This window comes from Calidris pugnax, unplaced genomic scaffold (genome assembly GCF_001431845.1).
Source record: "Calidris pugnax isolate Ruff unplaced genomic scaffold, ASM143184v1 scaffold499, whole genome shotgun sequence".
NCBI lineage: Eukaryota > Metazoa > Chordata > Aves > Charadriiformes > Scolopacidae > Calidris > Calidris pugnax.
The window spans coordinates 165118-183805 of record NW_015092476.1 but is presented as its reverse complement, the minus strand read 5'-3'; the positions used below and the strand labels follow the sequence as shown (position 1 = coordinate 183805).

General features: G+C 49.2%; 1 protein-coding gene across 1 annotated transcript; it reads left to right on the top strand.

Annotated features, from left to right (window-relative positions):
- The first annotated feature begins 362 nt into the window (after positions 1-362).
- On the top strand, positions 363-16382 carry POLR1E (polymerase (RNA) I polypeptide E). The gene is made up of 12 exons (XM_014962554.1): positions 363-423; positions 508-611; positions 3084-3160; positions 5903-5988; positions 6722-6777; positions 7199-7343; positions 8672-8779; positions 9222-9318; positions 10075-10208; positions 11006-11087; positions 13684-13815; positions 15984-16382. The coding sequence occupies exons 1-12, from the start codon at positions 363-365 to the stop codon at positions 16141-16143; spliced, it is 1242 nt and encodes a 413-aa protein (XP_014818040.1). The 3' UTR covers positions 16144-16382.
- Positions 16383-18688: the final 2306 nt, after the last annotated feature.

Here is an 18688-nt window from a genome sequence, read left to right as displayed (position 1 = left end):
CTCCGCCTCGGCCCTGCGGCCCCGCGCCACCGCTCCGCCCCCGCCCTGCGCTACGGCGGCCACAGCGGCCGCCGGAAGTGACGCCATCGCGCAGCAGCCCCGCGCGGCACGCGTGGGCTCTCGGCCCGCCCACCTGTAGGCAAACCAATCAGCAATCTCATTACTGAGAAGCTAAGGGGTCCCCCGGAGACTCGGCAATAAGCGCTGCCATGATTGGTCCAATTCAGCCTTACGAGAGCGCGGAGGGGCACGCCCCCAGCTGTGGCACGGCGGCTGGAGCGGCGCGGGAGCGGCACGGCGAGCGGCACGGCGGCGGCAGCAGCTTAGGGCTCTCAGGGAGGCGGGCGGGACCTCCTGCTGCCATGGCCGCCGCCACCTGGCGCTACCGCGGGGACCCCGAGGCGGATCAGCCGGCGGTGCTGGGTGAGGCGAGGGCCGGGGTGAGCGGGGCCGGGGCGCGGGGCAGGGGCCGCCGCTCGATCTGATGGTCTCTCCCCACCCCCGCAGTGCGGTTCTCCAACGGCAGGCTGCGGCGGCCAGACGCTATGCGGTTCACCGTTTACCGGAATCGGGACACGGCCCATCCCCGCAAGAAGCACCGGCGGATCCTGGTAAGGGCCCGCCCCACCGCGGCCTGAGCAGGCGCGGGGGCGGCTCGGGGTGCCGGTGTTGTCCGAAAAGTCGGATCCGCTCCCCGGTGAGTGACCGCCGGTCTCAGGTGCCAGGACGAGAGGCTGATTATTTGCCTCTGCGCTGCTGCGTGCCCGGTGGTTCTCCGCACATCAGGCACTGCCCTCGAGACTCTCCACGCGACTTTATGCACATTTTACAACATGATAATATTAGCGCCTCCTACCTATGTTCCATTGGTTAGTGATTTACATACGATTACGCCATCAAGTTATAGCTACCACACGTGCTCAAGGGAAGGGTTTTCACCTGGGCAAGGGTCTTCCTGGCCTATGGGTGTGATTTTTAGTATTGTAATGATGGTAGTTCTGCTTAGGACACTAAGAATTTTCAACTTTCTGCCAAGCTGACTAAGCTCAAAACATGTAGATTGGTAAGTAGAACCTCTACTCTGTGTATATGGGCGTCTGCATGCTGGGTAAATGACCCCGCTTTGGGACAACAGTTTCATCTTCAAGGTCCATATGCTTCTGTGTTCCAGGATGTTCCTCAAGAATAATAACAATCCTTGCTTTCCTTGATTAGGAGTTCTTTAATTAACTCATCCTCGCACCCAGGCAATCCCTGCCTCAGCAAACAGTGACAGGTTTCACCCTTTTATGCCCTTATGGCTGTGGTCATGGCAGCTCCTGCAACGAGGAGCTGGAAACCTCGGATGCACAGTCCCCATGGTCCTGCTGCGGGCAGGCTGCCATTCCTCCCCGCACTCCTGCCACCCTGCTCTAGCTGCTCTCCTTAGCCCACCGTGAGCAAGGCTCAGGAAATCTGCATGGAGCTTTGCTTTGCAGGAGATTTAAAAAAAATAGTTGGAGTTTAGTCCCAGCCTGTGCAAGAGAGAGAACAGTTTCCCAAAATTCACAAAATCTTTAGGATTTCAGCGGGAGTTCTTATGTGGTCTGATGCCACAATGAAGTGGGCATGATGGGGGTGGCAGAACAAGGAAACGTTTAATGTTCAGGGAAACCCCGGGCAGGGGGAGAGCTGTTCCTGTAGCCCATAGAGTGCTTGTGCTCCCACCAAGCCCATGTTTCTGCCAAGACCCCCAAGGAGAACCCGTGGTTCCACCCCTGGGCCCCAGAGAAGCGGGTGTGGGTCCTGCTGCCCCGCCAGGTCTCGGGTCTGTGGAGCCTGTCAGGATCAGACCGTGCCCTCTTGGGACAGAAAAGAACCTAATCATGCAATGTGAGATGTTCTGATTAATGATACTGAGAGTGACGTGCGAGAGACCTTTCCATCCAAACTGAGTTACTTGTTACTTGAAAAATTTTGATTGATACATGGTTGTCTATTCTCATGTAAAGGTTCCTTTACTGAAGTTTGTGTGTGTGCATGTGTGTGTGTTTGTGATTTATTTTAATAACTTAGTGGGAAATAACAGTTGAAAATTAAAAGCTCTTACTTAGCAGCTAGATAGGTGCATTTGACCACAAAATCTGTTCTGTTAGGTTTATGCAGTGAACACAGTGAATGCTTGACCAAAGAGTTGGGGTTTTTTTTGGTGTTGTTAGATAATAAGGAGATCTATTTCTTTCAGTGAAGAGAGAACCAAGCTTAAGGTCAGAAGATGCTTTCTGCTATTGTTGTAAAGTTTTACAGCTGCTTACATGCATGATTCACTCAAAATGACTTTTCAGCCAAAATCCTTAGGGGAAATATACTACCATATAGTAGAGACACGAACATTTTGGAATGCACTAAGGTGGCTCAGTCATTGCTGGTAGTGCTAGGTTTTTTTTTTTTTACTCAGTGAATATCAGTAACTCGGCAGTACTAGGGCCTTAAATGAATCATTGAACATTACATTTTAACCAAATTCACCTTACAGTGGTGGCTCTGCCCAGAGTGTGCCTTTGGCCCAGGCTGAAATCTGTAAGGTTTGTCCTGGCTGGAAGCTTAGAGGAGCTTTGAGCAGCTCTGTTAAGGACCCTAAAGCATTGGAAATAGTGTCTTAGATTCTCTGGTGGAGAGGCCTGATCTCTCCTCACTGGTGATTCTGTGAGTTAACCCAGTTTCTTTCACAAACTGTTGCTTCTGGATTGAAGTACAGTGGTCAACACATTTCAACTGCAATGACACCCAGGTTTGCTTCACTGGTAAACTCTAAGTTATGATTCCTATTATTTTTATGCAATGGTTCCTCATTTTCTGGCGCAGTGAAAGCTAAGGTAGAATTATATATCTTGGGTAGTTTCAGCTTCAAGAAATGATGTCTGTCTCTTAAAGAATTTGACCTGATGGAAAAAGTACCCAAAATGGGCAAAGTGGAGTTTGCCTACACATGACTAGTGTCCAATGCCTGGGAATATAGAGCTTTGTGTCACCAGGGAAATAACACAGATGGACAGAAAGTTATTCACAGCCCTGTACTCAAGTAATTTTCCTTTGTTTTTCAGGTCTCAGAAACTGAAAGACTTTCCTATGTGGGGAATAACTTCGGCACCGGGGTTCCGAAATGTAACTCCCTGTGCAGGTATGGGCCATGGGCTGCTGGCACAGTAGGGGTAGGAGCAAGGAGGTGGAAGTGGAGGAATTGCTCAGACCCAAAGTTCCTAGCAGCCTTTCTTAAAGCTGGCTCAGAAGTTCCCACAGAGGCCGTGGTTTGAATCAAGAGGACTCTGACAGGAGACTCCAGCGCCTGGCAGCTGCATTGGTTTTGCACATTACATTCCCTTGAAGTTGTGGTGTTAGATACAAATAGAATGTATTTGTGAAGGCCTTGTGAAGGAAAGGGTGAGGAGATGATTTGATGTAGCTGAAACCTAGGAATGACAGCTTTGTTAGTGAGAAACTAAGAAATTAAGATAATCGCAAAGATTAAAAAAATGACCATTTAACTTCAGGGCCACAGCACAATGCTGCTATGTAAACTAATAAGTTGTCTGTGCCATAAACTGTAAAAGGAAGCATTGGTGAGACCACCAGCCTTTACATGTCCAGATTTAAGAATGTGACCTCTGTGGCACTGGGGCAGATCCCACTGGCCTCCTAAGAAGTATTCTGTCTGTCAGATCTTTCTTGTTCTGTAATAGGAGAACCACCAAGTAGATGGGGAGCCAATGTGAAACTGTCTTCCCCTGTTATACCCAGAGGTGTTTCTTTTCTCCTTTGATGCATGCTGCTGCACTTGCCAGCCTACACAGTGCTGAAATGCACGTCATGTACACGTCAGGCTCCTGGTACCAAACACTCTGCTCTGTAGATCCACCCCAGCTGCCCTGCATGCTTTGCTCATACAGCTCATCTCTTCTCTAGCTGGTCTGCACTGAGCTGGTCGTGTTTGACTAGTTAAAGTACAGGTGGAATGAGGGAGTGAAGAGCAAACAGCTGTGTAAAACTACTAGGAAGAGGAGGTGCTTTCAGATGTTAGTGCCCTGGTGGTCCTATGTTCTGAAAAAGACTTGACAAGAGGAAGCATTTCTTTATGAGGATGGTGGTCAAACACTGGAATGGGCTTCCTGGAGAGGTGGTCGATGCCCTGAGCCTGTCAGGGTTTAAGAGGCATTAGTGCCCTCAATAATTTGCTTTAACTTTTGGTCAGCCCTGAATTGGTCAGGCGGTTGGTCCAGGTGATCATTGAAGGTCCTTCCAACTGAAATACTCTGTTCTGTTCTATAGTTGTGTAAACGGAATTTACACCCCTGTTTCATCCACTTTCACCCCTGCAAGTAGTCTCTTAAAACATGCTAATACTCATCTTTGTTCTTTCTGAGAAGCGAAATCAGAAGAGCTGGACCTTCAGATGTTACAGTCTTCAGCTTAAGACTGTAGCTAAGAAAGGCAACGAGGGCCTTTTTCTTCTTCAGTTTGGACAGATAAATTTAGTTTAATGAATATGTATGATAGAGGTATCAATGCAGTATTATTTCTAGGCAGATTTAGCACTCTTATCTCTGAACACTTCACATCGCTAATTAAGATACGGTTTTAGTGACTTAAGTGGTTCGTGGCTGCATCTCTGGAGATCCTGAGCTATGGAAACTACCAAGGCGAGCTAACCACTGATATGTGTTCAACTTAAGTATTAGCGTTGCATTAGGTGTGTACATGTGTCTGCATCCAGAGATGCAGGCAAGAATCAATTAAGTAATTGCTTGCTTTTCTTTCAAGTTTTCCCACCCCATTTTTCTGTCCCTTTCCTCCCACACCTGCTTCACCTGCATGCATGAGGATTTCCTCCAGTGGATCTATTCCTGTAACTCTTGGCAGCTGTCGGCCTAAAACTGTGCACTCAGCTGCTAATGTCATTGTAACAGGGAGCAGAAACCACCTCTGAGCAAACAGCGATTTCTCCTGAGTGGAAAGGCAGTGAGTCTGCCAAACCTCTGGGCTTCCTGGGACTGCAGGGACTGCCCAGAGATCTTTTCTGGCCAGTGGAGTGCTGTGATTCCCACTACACTTGGGCAGCTCCTCCAAGGGCAGTTGCATAGAGAGTTGTCCTCCCACTGCAACAAGCAGCCTGCTGGGCCAGCCAGTTTTGTCTTCAGGAAGCACGTCCTGAGTTTTAGGAAGATGTGTTATGGCGCAGAGCTAGTTCAGGCACTGGTCAGAAGGGATCACGTGGAATAAGCTCTTCTGGCTGGATAAGAAGCTGGCACAGTTGATACCCAGGTCTCCTTCAACCAAGGGTGACATACAGCCTGTTGCTGGTAGCTCATGAGACATGGTGAGGAGCAACACAAACCGTTTGGGCTTTCCCCTCTGAAGTGTGGGATGAAAAGGAAGATACCTAAGAGAAATTACTCTGGTTTAGACACAGCAGAGTCAGATTTCTGAAAAGCTCTCAGGACTTAAAGTGACTTGTACTAGACAGAGGGCTGTCCACAGGGAACTCCAGTTTTAAAAACACAAGAAACTGCATAGATGCACTGAGAAACTAAGGATCGTGGCACGTCAGAAAAGACAGAATAGCAGCTAGGACTCTGCCACCTAGACTTTGTGCATTTTGAAGCTAATTTAATTTTCTTAAGATTGCCAGATTTACTTAGAGCTACAAGTATGTATGTATACAATGTATGTGTGCATATATATATATATTGCATGCCTTGGAGGTAACTTGTTTTATTGTGACATTCTGAATGTGCTTTGAAAACTTGTATTTGCAAGACAAAAGAATTGGCAGGGGGTAGGCAATACACATGGCTCTTCACCATGTATTTTAAAACGTCATTTCCACTGGACTGTCTTGCTAATCACTTGCCCCTGTTCTTCCCAGGTATTTTGTTGGTGTGTTGGACAAGGAGTCTGGGCAAATGGAAGTGTATAATGCTGAAATATTCAACATGCAGCCCTTGCTGTCAGGTAGGAAGACACTGTGTTTAACGCCAGCACCAGAGTCACAGCGTGCGGGACTTCTGTGCGCACTCACCTATTGACTGCTGACAGCAGTGCTCTCTGCACCTCCCTGGCTGCTCTTTCTTCCTCACTTCTGCCTTATTCCCTCAGCATGGAGGTGGGAGGGTACGTTACACTTGCTTTCTAAGGCAAGGCATGATGTGACACACAGAGAAAATGAAGCAAGGTGAAATTTTGGGTGGTGCTTAAGCAGGGTGTCACTGTGGGAGGGTGCAAATGCTGGATTCACCAACGAAGTTGTCACTGTTCAGAATAAGTGCAGCCTTATCTAGGTCTGCTCTGCTGAGAGAAGCCTGGAAATTAGCAGGTCAAGGGACCAGATAACTAAAAAGCAAAAGAGCTTTTCTTCAGCAGAACTGCTTTTTGTTACTGATCCCAGGAGGATAACCCAAAGAATACAGTCTTCTGGGAGCTTTTGGGTTTTGCCCTGTGCAGCAGGAGCTGGGTATTGCTGCAGTCCATGCTTTATAGCAAAAATTGGCCTGTTTTTCCTTTTTCTGTTCTGGGTACATATTCATATTCAATGTGTTGTTTAATTGACAAAGTCCTATCTTTAAGGAGGAGATCTTTAAGTGTTGTGCCAAGTCTTTCAGTAATGGATTAGAGCTAAAGGGATATCAAATAAGCGTGCTGTCCTGGATGCTGCAAGCCAAGCATACTAACTTTTGTTCTGTTGTAGATAACTTAATACCTGACGACACAAAGGAGTATCAGAATAAATCATACAGGGAGAAGGTAAAGTTGAAACCCTATATGGTGTTGTACTGTGATTCTCCAGCTAACAGCAGCAGATGACACTTCTCTGAGGCTGTGATGTTTGTTTTACTGCAGGGTAAACCTGCGCACACTCAGCACTGTCTCTGTGCCTTGGAAGTTTATTATGCACCACATTATTAGTGCCTAACTTGGAAATATTTTCATAATTATTTCAGACCTGAATACAATCCCAGTTACTCCCTGCCCCCTTGCAGATCAGTGCTTGTTGTTTGGTTGGGTTGTGCCCAGTGAAATGTTTGATGTTTTCTTAGAGAATGTGAATATGGAACAAGTAGTGGTCAGCTGGGCTTTCCTCTTCAATGCAAAGTGTGATTTTGTGTAAAAAGTGAAAGTGTGAAAAGTTCAGCAGTGTGATTTAATTTGCTTCTCTCTTGCATAGATGGATTTGTGTATTGAGGCCTTTGGTACCAGCAAACAGAAGCGGGCTCTGAGCTCTCGACGAATGAATGCAGTTGGCAATGATATTCTGAATACTGCTGTGACAAAAGCAGCAGCAAACATCATAGATGCAAAGGGAGTATCAGGTAAGAATATTGCCTCAGGGTCACAGCCCCATCAAGTGCCATCCCCCATGCTGTTTTGAGTCAGACTGATGGACTTTGGCTTCTGCTGTGGAGGAACCTGCAGCAGAGAGGAGTCCACCATGGCCTTAGGTATTGTCACTGCTGCAGGGAAAGTTTGTTCTCCAAAGCATCACACTGAGGTAATGATTCAAGGAGAACTTGGTGCTTATGAAGCTGCATCTGTTGTCCAGCCCATGCCACCCCCCTGCACCTCTGCCCTGATCAATAAGGAGGTGGAGAAATGGCTGAGGAGTCATGGCAGGGCAGCAATAGTGGGCAGGGACCTGCAGCACACAACTGTAAAGGAGAGGCAGAGGGGACTGGGCTTGGTCAGCCTGGCAAAGAGGAGACACAGCTACCTGAAGGGCAGCCAATGCCCAGCCCTTTTCAGCAGAGCCAACAAGGCTCAATGGCCCAAGTTGCAGTGGTCCCTGGACCATGGGAGGTCCATGGGGGAGACTGGGGAAACCTTGCCTTGGAGGGTGGTGCAGACCTGAGACAGGTCACAGAGCAGTGTGGAGTCACCATCCTTGGGGATTTCCAGGCTTTGGCAGGACAAAGCCAGAATTGCCCTAATCTAGTGCTGTAGATAGTCCTACTCCAAGCAGGAGATTGGACAGGAGACCTCCAGAGCTCTTTTCCACCAATTCTTCTGGGATTCTGAGTTTCATTGCTATGAACAGGAGAGATATCCGTTTACTGTGGAACCCGTCAGCTCTCATCCCCGTGTTCTGGGTTGAGTATTAACAGTCCTCTCAGAGCTGCTTTATGCCAGATGGATGTCCCATGGAACCCAAGGTGCCAAAACCATATTCTGCCCACCAGCAGGCAAGAGGTGCAGCGGCAGCAACCAGTTTGTTGTGGTGCACTTCTCTCCTAGATTTTTCTCTAGTCTGAAGTCGCTTTTATAAAATTTTGAGGAACAGAAAATTCTTGGTGGAAGCAATGACACCAGTCTAAAACCCAGCATACTCTTTACATGGCAGGCACATAAGAAGCTCTCAGCATTTCTGTGCCTACGGAAAGCTTTCTGTACAGTCAGCACCTACATGTGGCAGTAATGAAACAAAATAGGGAAGAGCTGTAGCCTTTTCCTTACTACTGACCCAAAGGAAATAAACTGAACTGGAGTTCTAAACTTTTAAAACTCCGACTGTGACTAAACTGGTGTTGACCCAAGAACCACTGTTGAGTAGACTTGTTTTTAAGAATGGATTTGAGCTGTAATCATTTTCTTTGAGTTTTTGTTCGCGTGGTCCAAATAATTTTCTTTTTGTTTCCCTCCAAAGCTTTGATCCAGGATGTGGCCCAAGATGATGTACAGAACATCTCCGTCTTCCTCCCACCTTGTAATGAAGATGCTGACAAACCAGAAAATGTTTACAAGTTTGAGGACAGTATCTTTTCTGTGGCAGAATGGTTTCCCATGCCTTTAAGCCTCGATGTCAGTGGTCTGGCATGTGTGAATGAGCTGAGCCTTCTCCCTTCACAAGCTGAAAGCTGAGAGCAGGGACATGCTGTGAGATTGTTTTGGGCCTGCAAGTCTCATATTCTGCCTCCTTCCCACAGAGAGCTGTGCCCAAGATGCTGTTGCCTCCCTGTTGGCAGCAGTTTGACTGGAAGTGGTAATGAGGCCAGCCATGCAGGGGCGGTGGCTTGTGGTTGAGCCACAGTCCTTTGGAGCTCTTTGTTACTGGCCAGCTTCCTAATCTTGTCGTTATGTCCTGCCTATTTATAATTTCCTGCCCTGCCCCACACCTCCTAAACAGACCTAAACAGCTGTTCAGACCAGAAGGGAGAGCAAAGGCACACTTGTTACTTTCTTTAAAATCCTTCCAGTTCTGTCCCCAGCAGAGTATGAAGCATTGCGGGTTCCAGCAGCAGCCTTTGTTAACATCACTCCAGAAGAAATCACCAAGAAGACAGAAGATAAAAGGTAATGCTGGTCCCAACAGCCTTGTAGTAGTGGAGGTGGGTCCTGTGATGCTGTGGTCTTCCTGTGGGGCAGGATGGCTGCTGCTGCCAGCTCCGCTGATCTTTCTAGTGCAGAGAGGCCACGTTTGATCCAAGCAGCACCTGCCTTGGGGAACGCGGAGTATGGCTTTACAGGTGAGGAAGTTGTGTGCACAGCAGCACGGCTGTGCCTTGGGGAGCCCATTGCAGAGGAAGAGAGAGGAGAAACCCAAAGTGGGGTGTGAAGGCAGGTGCTGAGAAGGGCAGCCATGGACCTGTGCTGGGCATGGTGTGCCCGTGGCTGGGCACTGTCCCAGACGAGTACCAGCTTGCTGTGGGAGTTGCTGTGGCTTGGCAAGCTGGCATGGACAGATGCTGAGAGCTGTTGAGTCCTTGTGCTGAGGGGCAGAAGTGAGCAGGAAAAGCACAAACTGCACCTCGCTCCCTGTGCCTCCTGTCTGTGCTGGAGTAGAAGCGTGATTGTGTGCCATGTTGAGAGCCTGCAGCTTCTGTAGTGCAGGGACCTTCTTGTTAGCTGCACCAGGGGGCTGGCGGAACGTGACCGGCATTGACAGGAAAGTGCACTCACAGAGCAGCTTCCTGGGCTGTCCTTTGTAGCTGTCTGGGGAACTCTTCTCAGAAAGCTAAACATTGAAGTTACGTGTGTGTCCTGTCCTTCTGAGGATATAAACTGGTTCCTGGTTCTGTGAGCCTCATCATCCCTCTCTTTCTCCCTCAGCCATTGCTCCTTTGTTTTAGAGGAGCTGAAGTTCCTGCCTGATGATGAGAAGAGAAGAGATCACAAAGCCCGATGCCTCTGGTTCCTGGACACCCTCATTAAGTTCAGCTGCCTGAAAGTGATCAAGAAGAAGCGTAAGAGAGTTTTCAGCTCCTCCACATTTAAGCTCCCTGCTGAGACCTGGTTTGTAATTACTGCAGTAGAGAACAGTAAAGCTGCCCAGAGCAAGCTGTGATCAAACTTCTGGCTGCAAGCAGCTGCTTCCAGTCTTTTTCATGCTGAGGTTGAGGATCTCTGTGTTGTGTTGTTAGATCTGCACCTGCCAGGAGATGTATGTCTAATCCTTTTCAGTCTCTTAGTAACTGCCATGCATCAGGATGGCACCATGAGATCCTCTTGGTAGGAGACAGCGTAGCTTAGATTGGAAATTTTGAGATTCTTTCTAGTTCATTGATGATTCTATACTTATAGACATGTTTGATATTTTCACACGTTAGTCCTCACCCAAAGGAGACACAGGAGTCACCCTGTAAAACTTAGTCAAGGAGGATGTGGAAATGACTAGTCTTGGTGCTAATAGGAATTTGTTAGTGTGGTTTCAGTTTTAATAATGTTTTGTGACAGGGCCATCTATTAAAAGGCAGGAATCTATTAAACACATGTGTAGGCACACGTGCACACCTTTTAGATTGTATAGTACTGAAGTGAGAGATCCTGTTTATAAAGAAAAGCTGTTAGGAGCTTGTCTCTGACCCAAAAAACAATGAGACCTAGAAATCAAGTGCCCAGGTTCCTTTTAGGTTCTCTGTGTTCCTGGGAAGAGGGGATAAATGTTGTGGTAATAGATGTGCTATTATGGTAGCAGGAGACAGGCAGTAACAAGAAAGAGTATGTATTTCTTGTTCCACTGCAAACCTCCTTTCTGTTCTAGATCCAATGGGTCCTGAATGCCCACACATTATTAGTAGGAAACTCATGAAGAATTTCACTTCACTGACCTACAACGACGGCAGGTAAGGAGATATGTTTGCTTTACTGCTCTTGAGGCAGAGATAGGGCAGAGTTCAGCTTGAAGGGCCATGGACACATCAGGAAACCTCCTACCAAAATGGGAGGTGGCAGTAGCTTCTCTTGCTTCACACCCCCAGCCCTGCAGAACATTGGGTCAGGGCTGGTGGTAGCCCATTTTAGAAAGAGCAGGTCTAAAACATGACTGGAGAAGCCAGGACATGTGTGCAAAAAAAAGTCTGCACCTCTGGAGTTAGCTACTGTGAAGAAGTGGGTTGTCCAGCCGTCAGCATGGCTGTTTCTGGATGCAGGTTGGGAGAGTGGGTGCTGGTCTGCAGCTGACCCTTGCCTGGGCAATTAAACAGGCAGATTTCTGCATGCAGTGTCACTGAACCAAGGCAGCTGACGGATGTGTCAGCTCTTCCACTGTCCCAGAGTGGGTCAGGGCAGAGGTACTGCCGTAGCTAAATAATGGTGCTTTTTTTACACTCACATAGTTTAATTGGCATAACAGGGACACTTTTACCTGAATCCAGACCTTGGATTCTCCATTGAAACCTACACAGACAGAACCACGTAAAGATTTGCACTGTTTAACTGATGCTGGGCTGACATCTGTACCCTATGGGTACGGGCCAGAGAGTTCTGCCTCAGCTTTGCCTAGGCATTGTCCCGCCAGCAATGACAAAGTTTGGTATGCTAAGGTAGGGTCTGGTCCTGCTGTGATGGTCAGCCAGGAGAAGCCACCACCCGCTGACTGGAGCAGAGGCTGGGAAGGTCCTGTAAGATCCTTTCCAGCCATGTCAGAGCCATTTGTGTGGTGCTGACTGCTGTCTCGCTGCAGGGAGCTGCTGGAGGCTGCCTTTGACCGGCTGACCTATGGCTGCAGCATTAAGTAAGGCTGGGCTTGTTCAGCCTGGAGAAGAGAAGGCTCTGGGGAGACCCTTAGAGCCCCTTCCTGTCCCTCAGGGGGCTCCAGGGAAGCTGGGGAGGGACTCTGGATGAGGGAGGGGAGCCCTAGGAGGAGGGAGAAGGGTTTGACACTGGAAGAGGGGAGATTGAGATGAGATGTGGGGAAGAACTTTGCTATGAGGGTGGTGAGAGCCTGACACAGGCCAGATTGGATGGGGCTTTGAGCAGCCTGGTCTGGTGGGAGGTGTCCCTGCCCAGGGCAGTGGGGTGGGTCTAGATGATCTTTGAGGTCTCTTCCAACCTGAATCATTCTGTGATTTTATCCCACTTAGAACTAACTAGTTATAAATTTGGATAAATGTTTTCAGCAATCCTCTTGAGTGGAAGCACCAAAATGCAGGCAAGAGTGAACAGTATCCTCACTCTTGCCATGGTGCCTTCCCCGGGGTGCCCCCGCTCGGGGCACCAACAGCCTCTGCACAGGCTCAGCCACCACATGGCTGTGCTATCCTGAGCAGGGAGTTGGAGTCCAGATGGGCCAGCACCTGTCTGAAGGCTCAGACCAGTGACAAGCAGTCAAACGCTCCCAGGATCCCAGACAGGGATCTGCCTCATGTGGATTGTGTGTTTGAGGTGCCATTAGTAGTTACATGGAATGTCCTCAGAAGAACTTCCCTTTCCTTTCTTCTTGCAAGAGACTAGCCTCCCAAAGAGGACACTGAAGTGCCAGTAGTTGGTGATTTTTCAAGGCTGCCTAGTGATAAGCACCTGCAGGGGCCCGCACTTCAGTGGGAATAGGCATGTGAGGAGGACAGAGAAGCCTGTTAGGCCCCTGTGATCAGAGATCCCTGTGCTTTGAGCTCTTTTTTGGTGTCTAGGAAAAGTTAATAATAGAATTGTCTAGGTTGGAAGGGACCTTTGAGATCATCTAGTCCAACCATCAACCTAACTCTGATAAAAAAGCAAAAGAAAACCATACAAAATAAACTGCCACATTACTAAACTGTGTCTCTAAGCACTATGTCAACCCATCTTTTGAAAACCTCCAGGGATGGTGCCTCCACCACTTCCCTGGGCAGACGATTCCAATGCTTAATAACCCTTTTAGTGTAAAAATTTTTCTAATAGCCAACCTGAACCTCCCCTGGTGCAACGAGGCCATTTCCTCTTGTCCCATCGCCTGTGACTTGGAAGAAGAGACCAATCGCCACTTCTCTACACCCTCCTTTCAGGAAGTTGTAGAGAGCGAGGAGGTGTCCCCTCAGCCTCCTTTTCTCCAGGCTAAACAGTCCCAGCTCCCTCAGTCTTTTCTCATAAGACTTGTGCTCCAGACCCCTCACCAGCTCTGTTGCCCTTCTCTGGACCCGCTCCAGCACCTCAATGTCTTTTTTGTAGTAAGGGCCCCAAAACTGGACTTGAGGTGGGGCCTCACTAGTACAAGGGGACGATCACCTCCCGAGTCATACTAACCACACTGTTCCTTATACAGGCCAGGATGCTGTTGGCTGCCTTGGCCACCTGGGCACACTGCTGGCTCATGTTCAGCCAACAGTTGACCAATATCCCCAGGTCTTTTTCTGCCAGGCAGCTCTCCAGCCACTAACTGGGGCTCCAGTTGTGTCTGCACCTCGTGGGGGTTGTGTTTTGGGTTCACTAACACTCCACATCTCACGTGTTCTTGCCATGCAGTGTCCAGAATCTAGTGTCGGCATCAATGAAGGCTAAAATCACAGCATACGTCATCGCATTGGCTCTGCACATTAACAACTTCCAAACAGACCTCACCATCCTGCAGAATGACATGAAGCTCCAAGAAAGCAGGTGAGTTGTTGCATTTGTTCATAGGAGCTGAGATATACTGTGATCCTCCTACAGAGAGCTCTGGAGCCTCTCTAGCACCTGGGTAGTACTGTGACACCCGCTGGCGAGTCCCTTTTGTAGTTGGATTCTGTTTTACATGACTCTGTTGAAGCATTGTTTTGAAGCCCTGATGCTCACGAAGGAGGGTGGTTCTACATCTCAAACTTTGAAACTCAAACTTTGAACTTGTCACAAAGAGGTTCTCGGTGCATCAAGAGGCTCTCCAGCTATTCTGCAAGGACAGGAATGGGGGCAGGCAGCACCAAAGCGGGCAGATTCCAGAGCAAGACCTGTCCGCTGCCATCCAGCCCCATTTCTTGCCTGACAAATCACATCACCCTTCACCTTCCTGTCTTCTGTGCCACTTCTTCCTGCCAGGCTCCAGTTGGGTGGGGGTCAGGTACCACTCTGGGTGGAAGTTCAGGTTTGCAGCTGACTGCAACAGGAAACAGGGATTTTTTTATTTTCCCCATAATTGCACTGTTGGTGTTTACATGGAGGAACCCTAGGCCCCTGAAATTTACCTACTCTGGGTTTGGCACCAAGGAGATTGGTTTTGTTTCTGAAATACTGATCGACTTGGGGACTTTTCAGCAAAGCATCATGGGGACAGGTTGTGGGAAGAACTGCTGGCCATAGTATTTCACATGAGGATTTGCCAAATCGGAGTTAGTGAGGGTGAATGGGTAGAAGACAGCTTGCAGAATAAGCTGCAGGGCAAACACCCCCTTCTGTGTTAGTTCTTGGGGGCAGTTGTCTAATTTTAATTTTCCATGGAAGAATACCCGCAGTGTGTGCCTCCTGTTGGCTGCAAGGCCTGTTCTTCCCAGCAGGTGTCAGTGGAGCCCGCCCCAGCTCCTGTTGGTGCTGCCGCCTGCTCGGCCCCTGCGGAGTGTGTCAGTAACGGGGCTGTTCTGTCGGACAGAGTGTGTCAGTAACGGGGCTGTTCTGCCGGACAGAGTGTGTCAGTCACTGAGCTGTTCTGTCGGACAGAGTGTGTCAGTAACGGGGCTGTTCTGCCGGACAGAGTGTGTCAGTCACTGAGCTGTTCTGTCGGACAGAGTGTGTCAGTCACTGGGCTGTTCTGTCGGACAGGCCACAGGCGTCAGCTCAGTGGCAGCGTGTTAGCACTGGCTGGAAGGGGTCAAGTGGCCTAGTTAGTGACAGTTCAGCCGTGCTCATTAGTGTCTCTCCCACACTGTCTGCCTCTGTGGGTGATGGTGATGCCAAGGACATGTGCTTTCTAATGCAGGCATGTTGCCTTGTCTTATCAGGATTGCTCAGTTGTGCAGCTGGGTGGCAGCTGTGGAGGGACACAAACCCCTCCTGCAAGTGGGACAAATGGGGACTGTCCTGGGGCTTCTGGCTGAGGGACAAGATGCTAAGATCTGGCAATAACTGGAAGTTATCAGAGCCCTTAGTCACCTCTTGCTTTTGCAAGCTCCCTAGTCAGTCTTGACACAAATACTTCCGATTTTGCCCCCTGTTATGCTTTGTATTCTTTGATAGGCAGTAGTGAGTTTAACAGCAGTGTTTGCTGTTGGTTTCTATCCAGTTTTTTCCTTCTTTTTCTTTTCCTTTTCAGAATTGGGCTTTTTAAGGAATCCACATTGGTTTTCCCAGCTGACACCCAGGTTTTGTTCTTAGCTGCTGTTCTGGAGCTGGGAACACGGGGCATAGGATGCTGTTGAAGAGGGTGGATGAGGCTGGGACCTCATCCACCCTGGGTGGGTGAAACCTGGGATGGGACCTGGAAAAACTGAGGAGAGACACAAGCCCTGAGCTACCTGATGGGATGGTTTGACTGAAGAACCCTTTGCAACTGAATCTATGAATAATGCCTCTCTTCCTCTTCATAGGGCAGTGGAGAGCAGCGTTATTTTTTCTCAAGTCAGCTGATGATTGAGTAAGGCAGCTCTCTGAGGTGGCAGTGCCCTCCCCAGGGACGCTCTGCCTTGTAGCCTTTGATCTTCTGTCTCCATGGTGTCCTTGAGATGCAGAGAAGGCATCCTGCTTGCTGGTGCCTCCTGGCTTCTCCCCCGAGGCAAAAGCCTGTTGATCTTTGGTGCAGTGTTATGGTACAGAAAACTTGTGTGTCCCACTGACGGTGTGTCTCTGGTGTTTTCCAGGATGATGGACATCGCAAAGGCCATGCGATTGAAGGTCTCCAAGGCAAAGGGGCTGCCGGGACTTGAGAATGATCAGAACCACAAGCTGGGCACTCTCTCTCTCCCCTTGCCTGTGCAGAAGGCATCAGGGAACCAACGAAAGCGCAGGAAAATGAATTAAAATGTCTGGGAAGTCTCAGCAAAAGCAAAACAGTTCATTCCTCAGCTGCCGTTCTGCACACAGTCACGGGGATGCTCTTGTCTGTTGGATTTGGCTGTTGAGCACCACCTCTGGACCCTGCCGAAACCCTGTCTTGAGGCTAGACTGGAACAGATGATCACCTTATTAAGCTGCTTCTTTTTTTTGTATTTGTGTAGAAGAAAGCTAGAATAAAACCTTTTTATTTTTTCCTGCCTATATGAGAGGAGAAAGATGTGCCAGTGCAGGAGAACACTGAAACCACAGGTCTTCCACTGACTACTGTCTGGTTCTGTTGGCTCGTGGCCCATTTTACCCCCTTTTCACACCTGCAAGGTAGAAACCATAGAAAGAGAGAGAATAAGCAAAGTCTTGGGAGAGGGAATTCTTGGCTAGTTTCTCTGCATTCTTGGTCTAGTCCTGGGCTACAAGCCTCACTGCAGGTGTGTGCTAAGCAAGGTTGAAGGAATCTTGTGAAACGCTGAGGATCACCTCCAAGAAAAAAAGCTAATGTGAAACAGGAGCCTGGGATATCTCTTTGCTTCAGATACTAATTTTGGTTTAGTACATCATTTTGGGATTTAAGGATTAACTCCTTGCACACGTTAGTGACCTAATGTTCATAGCTCATTAGAAGTAACACAAACAGCCAGTTTTCTGAGTAGGGGATAATTAATGCCACGGGAATTGCAGGCTGCAGATAATCAATAGGAATGTTTTTATCACAGACTGGTTGAGGTTGGAAGGGACTGCTGGAGGTCACCTTGTCCATCCTCCCTTCTTGGGCAGGGCCACCCAGAGCCAGGGGCCCAGGACTGTCCAGATGACTTCTGAGTATCTTCAGTGATGGAAACCACAACCTCTGTGGGCAGTCTGTGCCAGTGCTTGGTCACCCTGACAGTGGAAGAGTATTCCCTGATGTTCAGAGGAAGCCTTCTGTGGCTCAATGTGTGCCCATGGCCTCTGGTCCTGGCCATGGGCACCACTGGGAAGAGCCTGGCTTTGTTCTCTTGGCACCTTCCTTTCAGGTGCTTGTAGACGGGGATAAGGTCTCTGCTTCAGGCTGAGCAGTCCCAGATCTCTCAGCCTTTCCTCACAGGAGTGATGCTTCAGTCCCTTCAGCACCTTGGTCATCCTACCCTGTACTCTCCAGTGCGTCTGTGTCTCCTGTACTGGGGAGCCCAGAACAGGATGCAGCCCTCCAGGTGTGGCCTCACCAGTGCTGAGCAGAGAAGAAGGAGCACCTCCCTCCACCTGCTGGAGATGGATCTCCAGTGCCACCAGGACACCCTTGGCCCATGCTGCTAGGGCATGTTTCTGGCTTGTGTTCAACTTGGTGTCCACCAGGTGCCTTTCTGCCAAGCTGGTTTTGGGCAGCGTGTCCCAGTCTGTGGGGTTGCTCCTCCCCAGCTGTAGGACCCTGAACTTTGGAAGCTTCTGAAGATTGCCCGGTACTTGTTCTCAAGGCTTCAGCAGAGTGAACTTGCTCAGGGAGCTGTTCTGGTGGAGTGCTTCTTGCAGTTTTTATAATTTTCATTAGGATCTGGTCTCCTGCATATTGGAGCCAGGAGCTCTGACTTCAACTGGTAGGAAGCGCTTAGCTGAGATACGTGATTAGTTTCTCCTCTTGATCTAATTCCAGTTTATTGCTGCAGTGTTTCAGACGGTTGATTTGGGGCATGAGGAGGGGAGCAGACGTGAATCACCCTGACAATGCTGTGGAATTTTGGATGAAAAATTCACTGCTGTTCAAAGCTGCTCCTGTGTGACGAGGCAAGCAGAGGAGTAGAAGGCAGAGGTGGTTGCCTGACCAACCGAGGAAAAAGCGATGCTCTTTTCCGTGATTTGGAGCCACTTGCAGCAGCGATGAGGATGTTAATTGCCTCTCTTGACATCACCACTGGGTGCAGCAGAGCCTGTTCTGACTGCGTCTGAGCACAGCATCCCTGATTCGGGGAAAATGAGTGCTAATTTAGTCCAAATGGCAGAATGACTCATCTGCACTGCGTCTCACTATTAGCGTTGCACTTCAGAAAGCAGCTGGTCACCTTCCCGGCAAGACAGCAGTTCTTCGCTGTAGGGAAAGGAGCGCCAAGGCAGGGATGTGGCCATGGGGCAAGGGGACCAGAGATGGAGATGGTCCCAGGGCTGGAGCAGCCGGAACAGGGCTGCCAGCGGGTCCCATGGATGGGGCTTTCACCAGGCTTGAACCACAGACACAGGTGGCCTGGCAGGACTTGGAGCCCCCAGTCACATACTGTCCTCCACATAACCAAGAGAAGAGTGTGAGTAGATGGGCTGGTTCTTGGGAGACCACAGGAAAGGCGGAAAGCAGAAGTCCAGTAGCAGTGGGGAAGGATGCTCTGCTGGAAATATTTTAGTGCTCTACTCAACTTTCTGAGGTCACCTTACTGGAGAGCACCTCCTGGACACAGTGCAGGAGAGGCTGGCAGAGGCTGTGCCCTGTGTGCAGGTTGCCCAGTGGGAGGCTGAGGGGCCTGGCAGCTGCAGGTCAGAGATGGCTAAT

Bases quoted from the DNA above. Each gene is read 5' to 3' on its own strand.
- POLR1E (XM_014962554.1), top strand. From the start codon at position 363: ATGGCCGCCGCCACCTGGCGCTACCGCGGGGACCCCGAGGCGGATCAG. The intron at 10,209-11,005 runs GTAAGAGAGTTT...TTTCTGTTCTAG, and splicing joins GAAAGTGATCAAGAAGAAGC to ATCCAATGGGTCCTGAATGC. The intron at 13,816-15,983 runs GTGAGTTGTTGC...GGTGTTTTCCAG, and splicing joins ATGAAGCTCCAAGAAAGCAG to GATGATGGACATCGCAAAGG.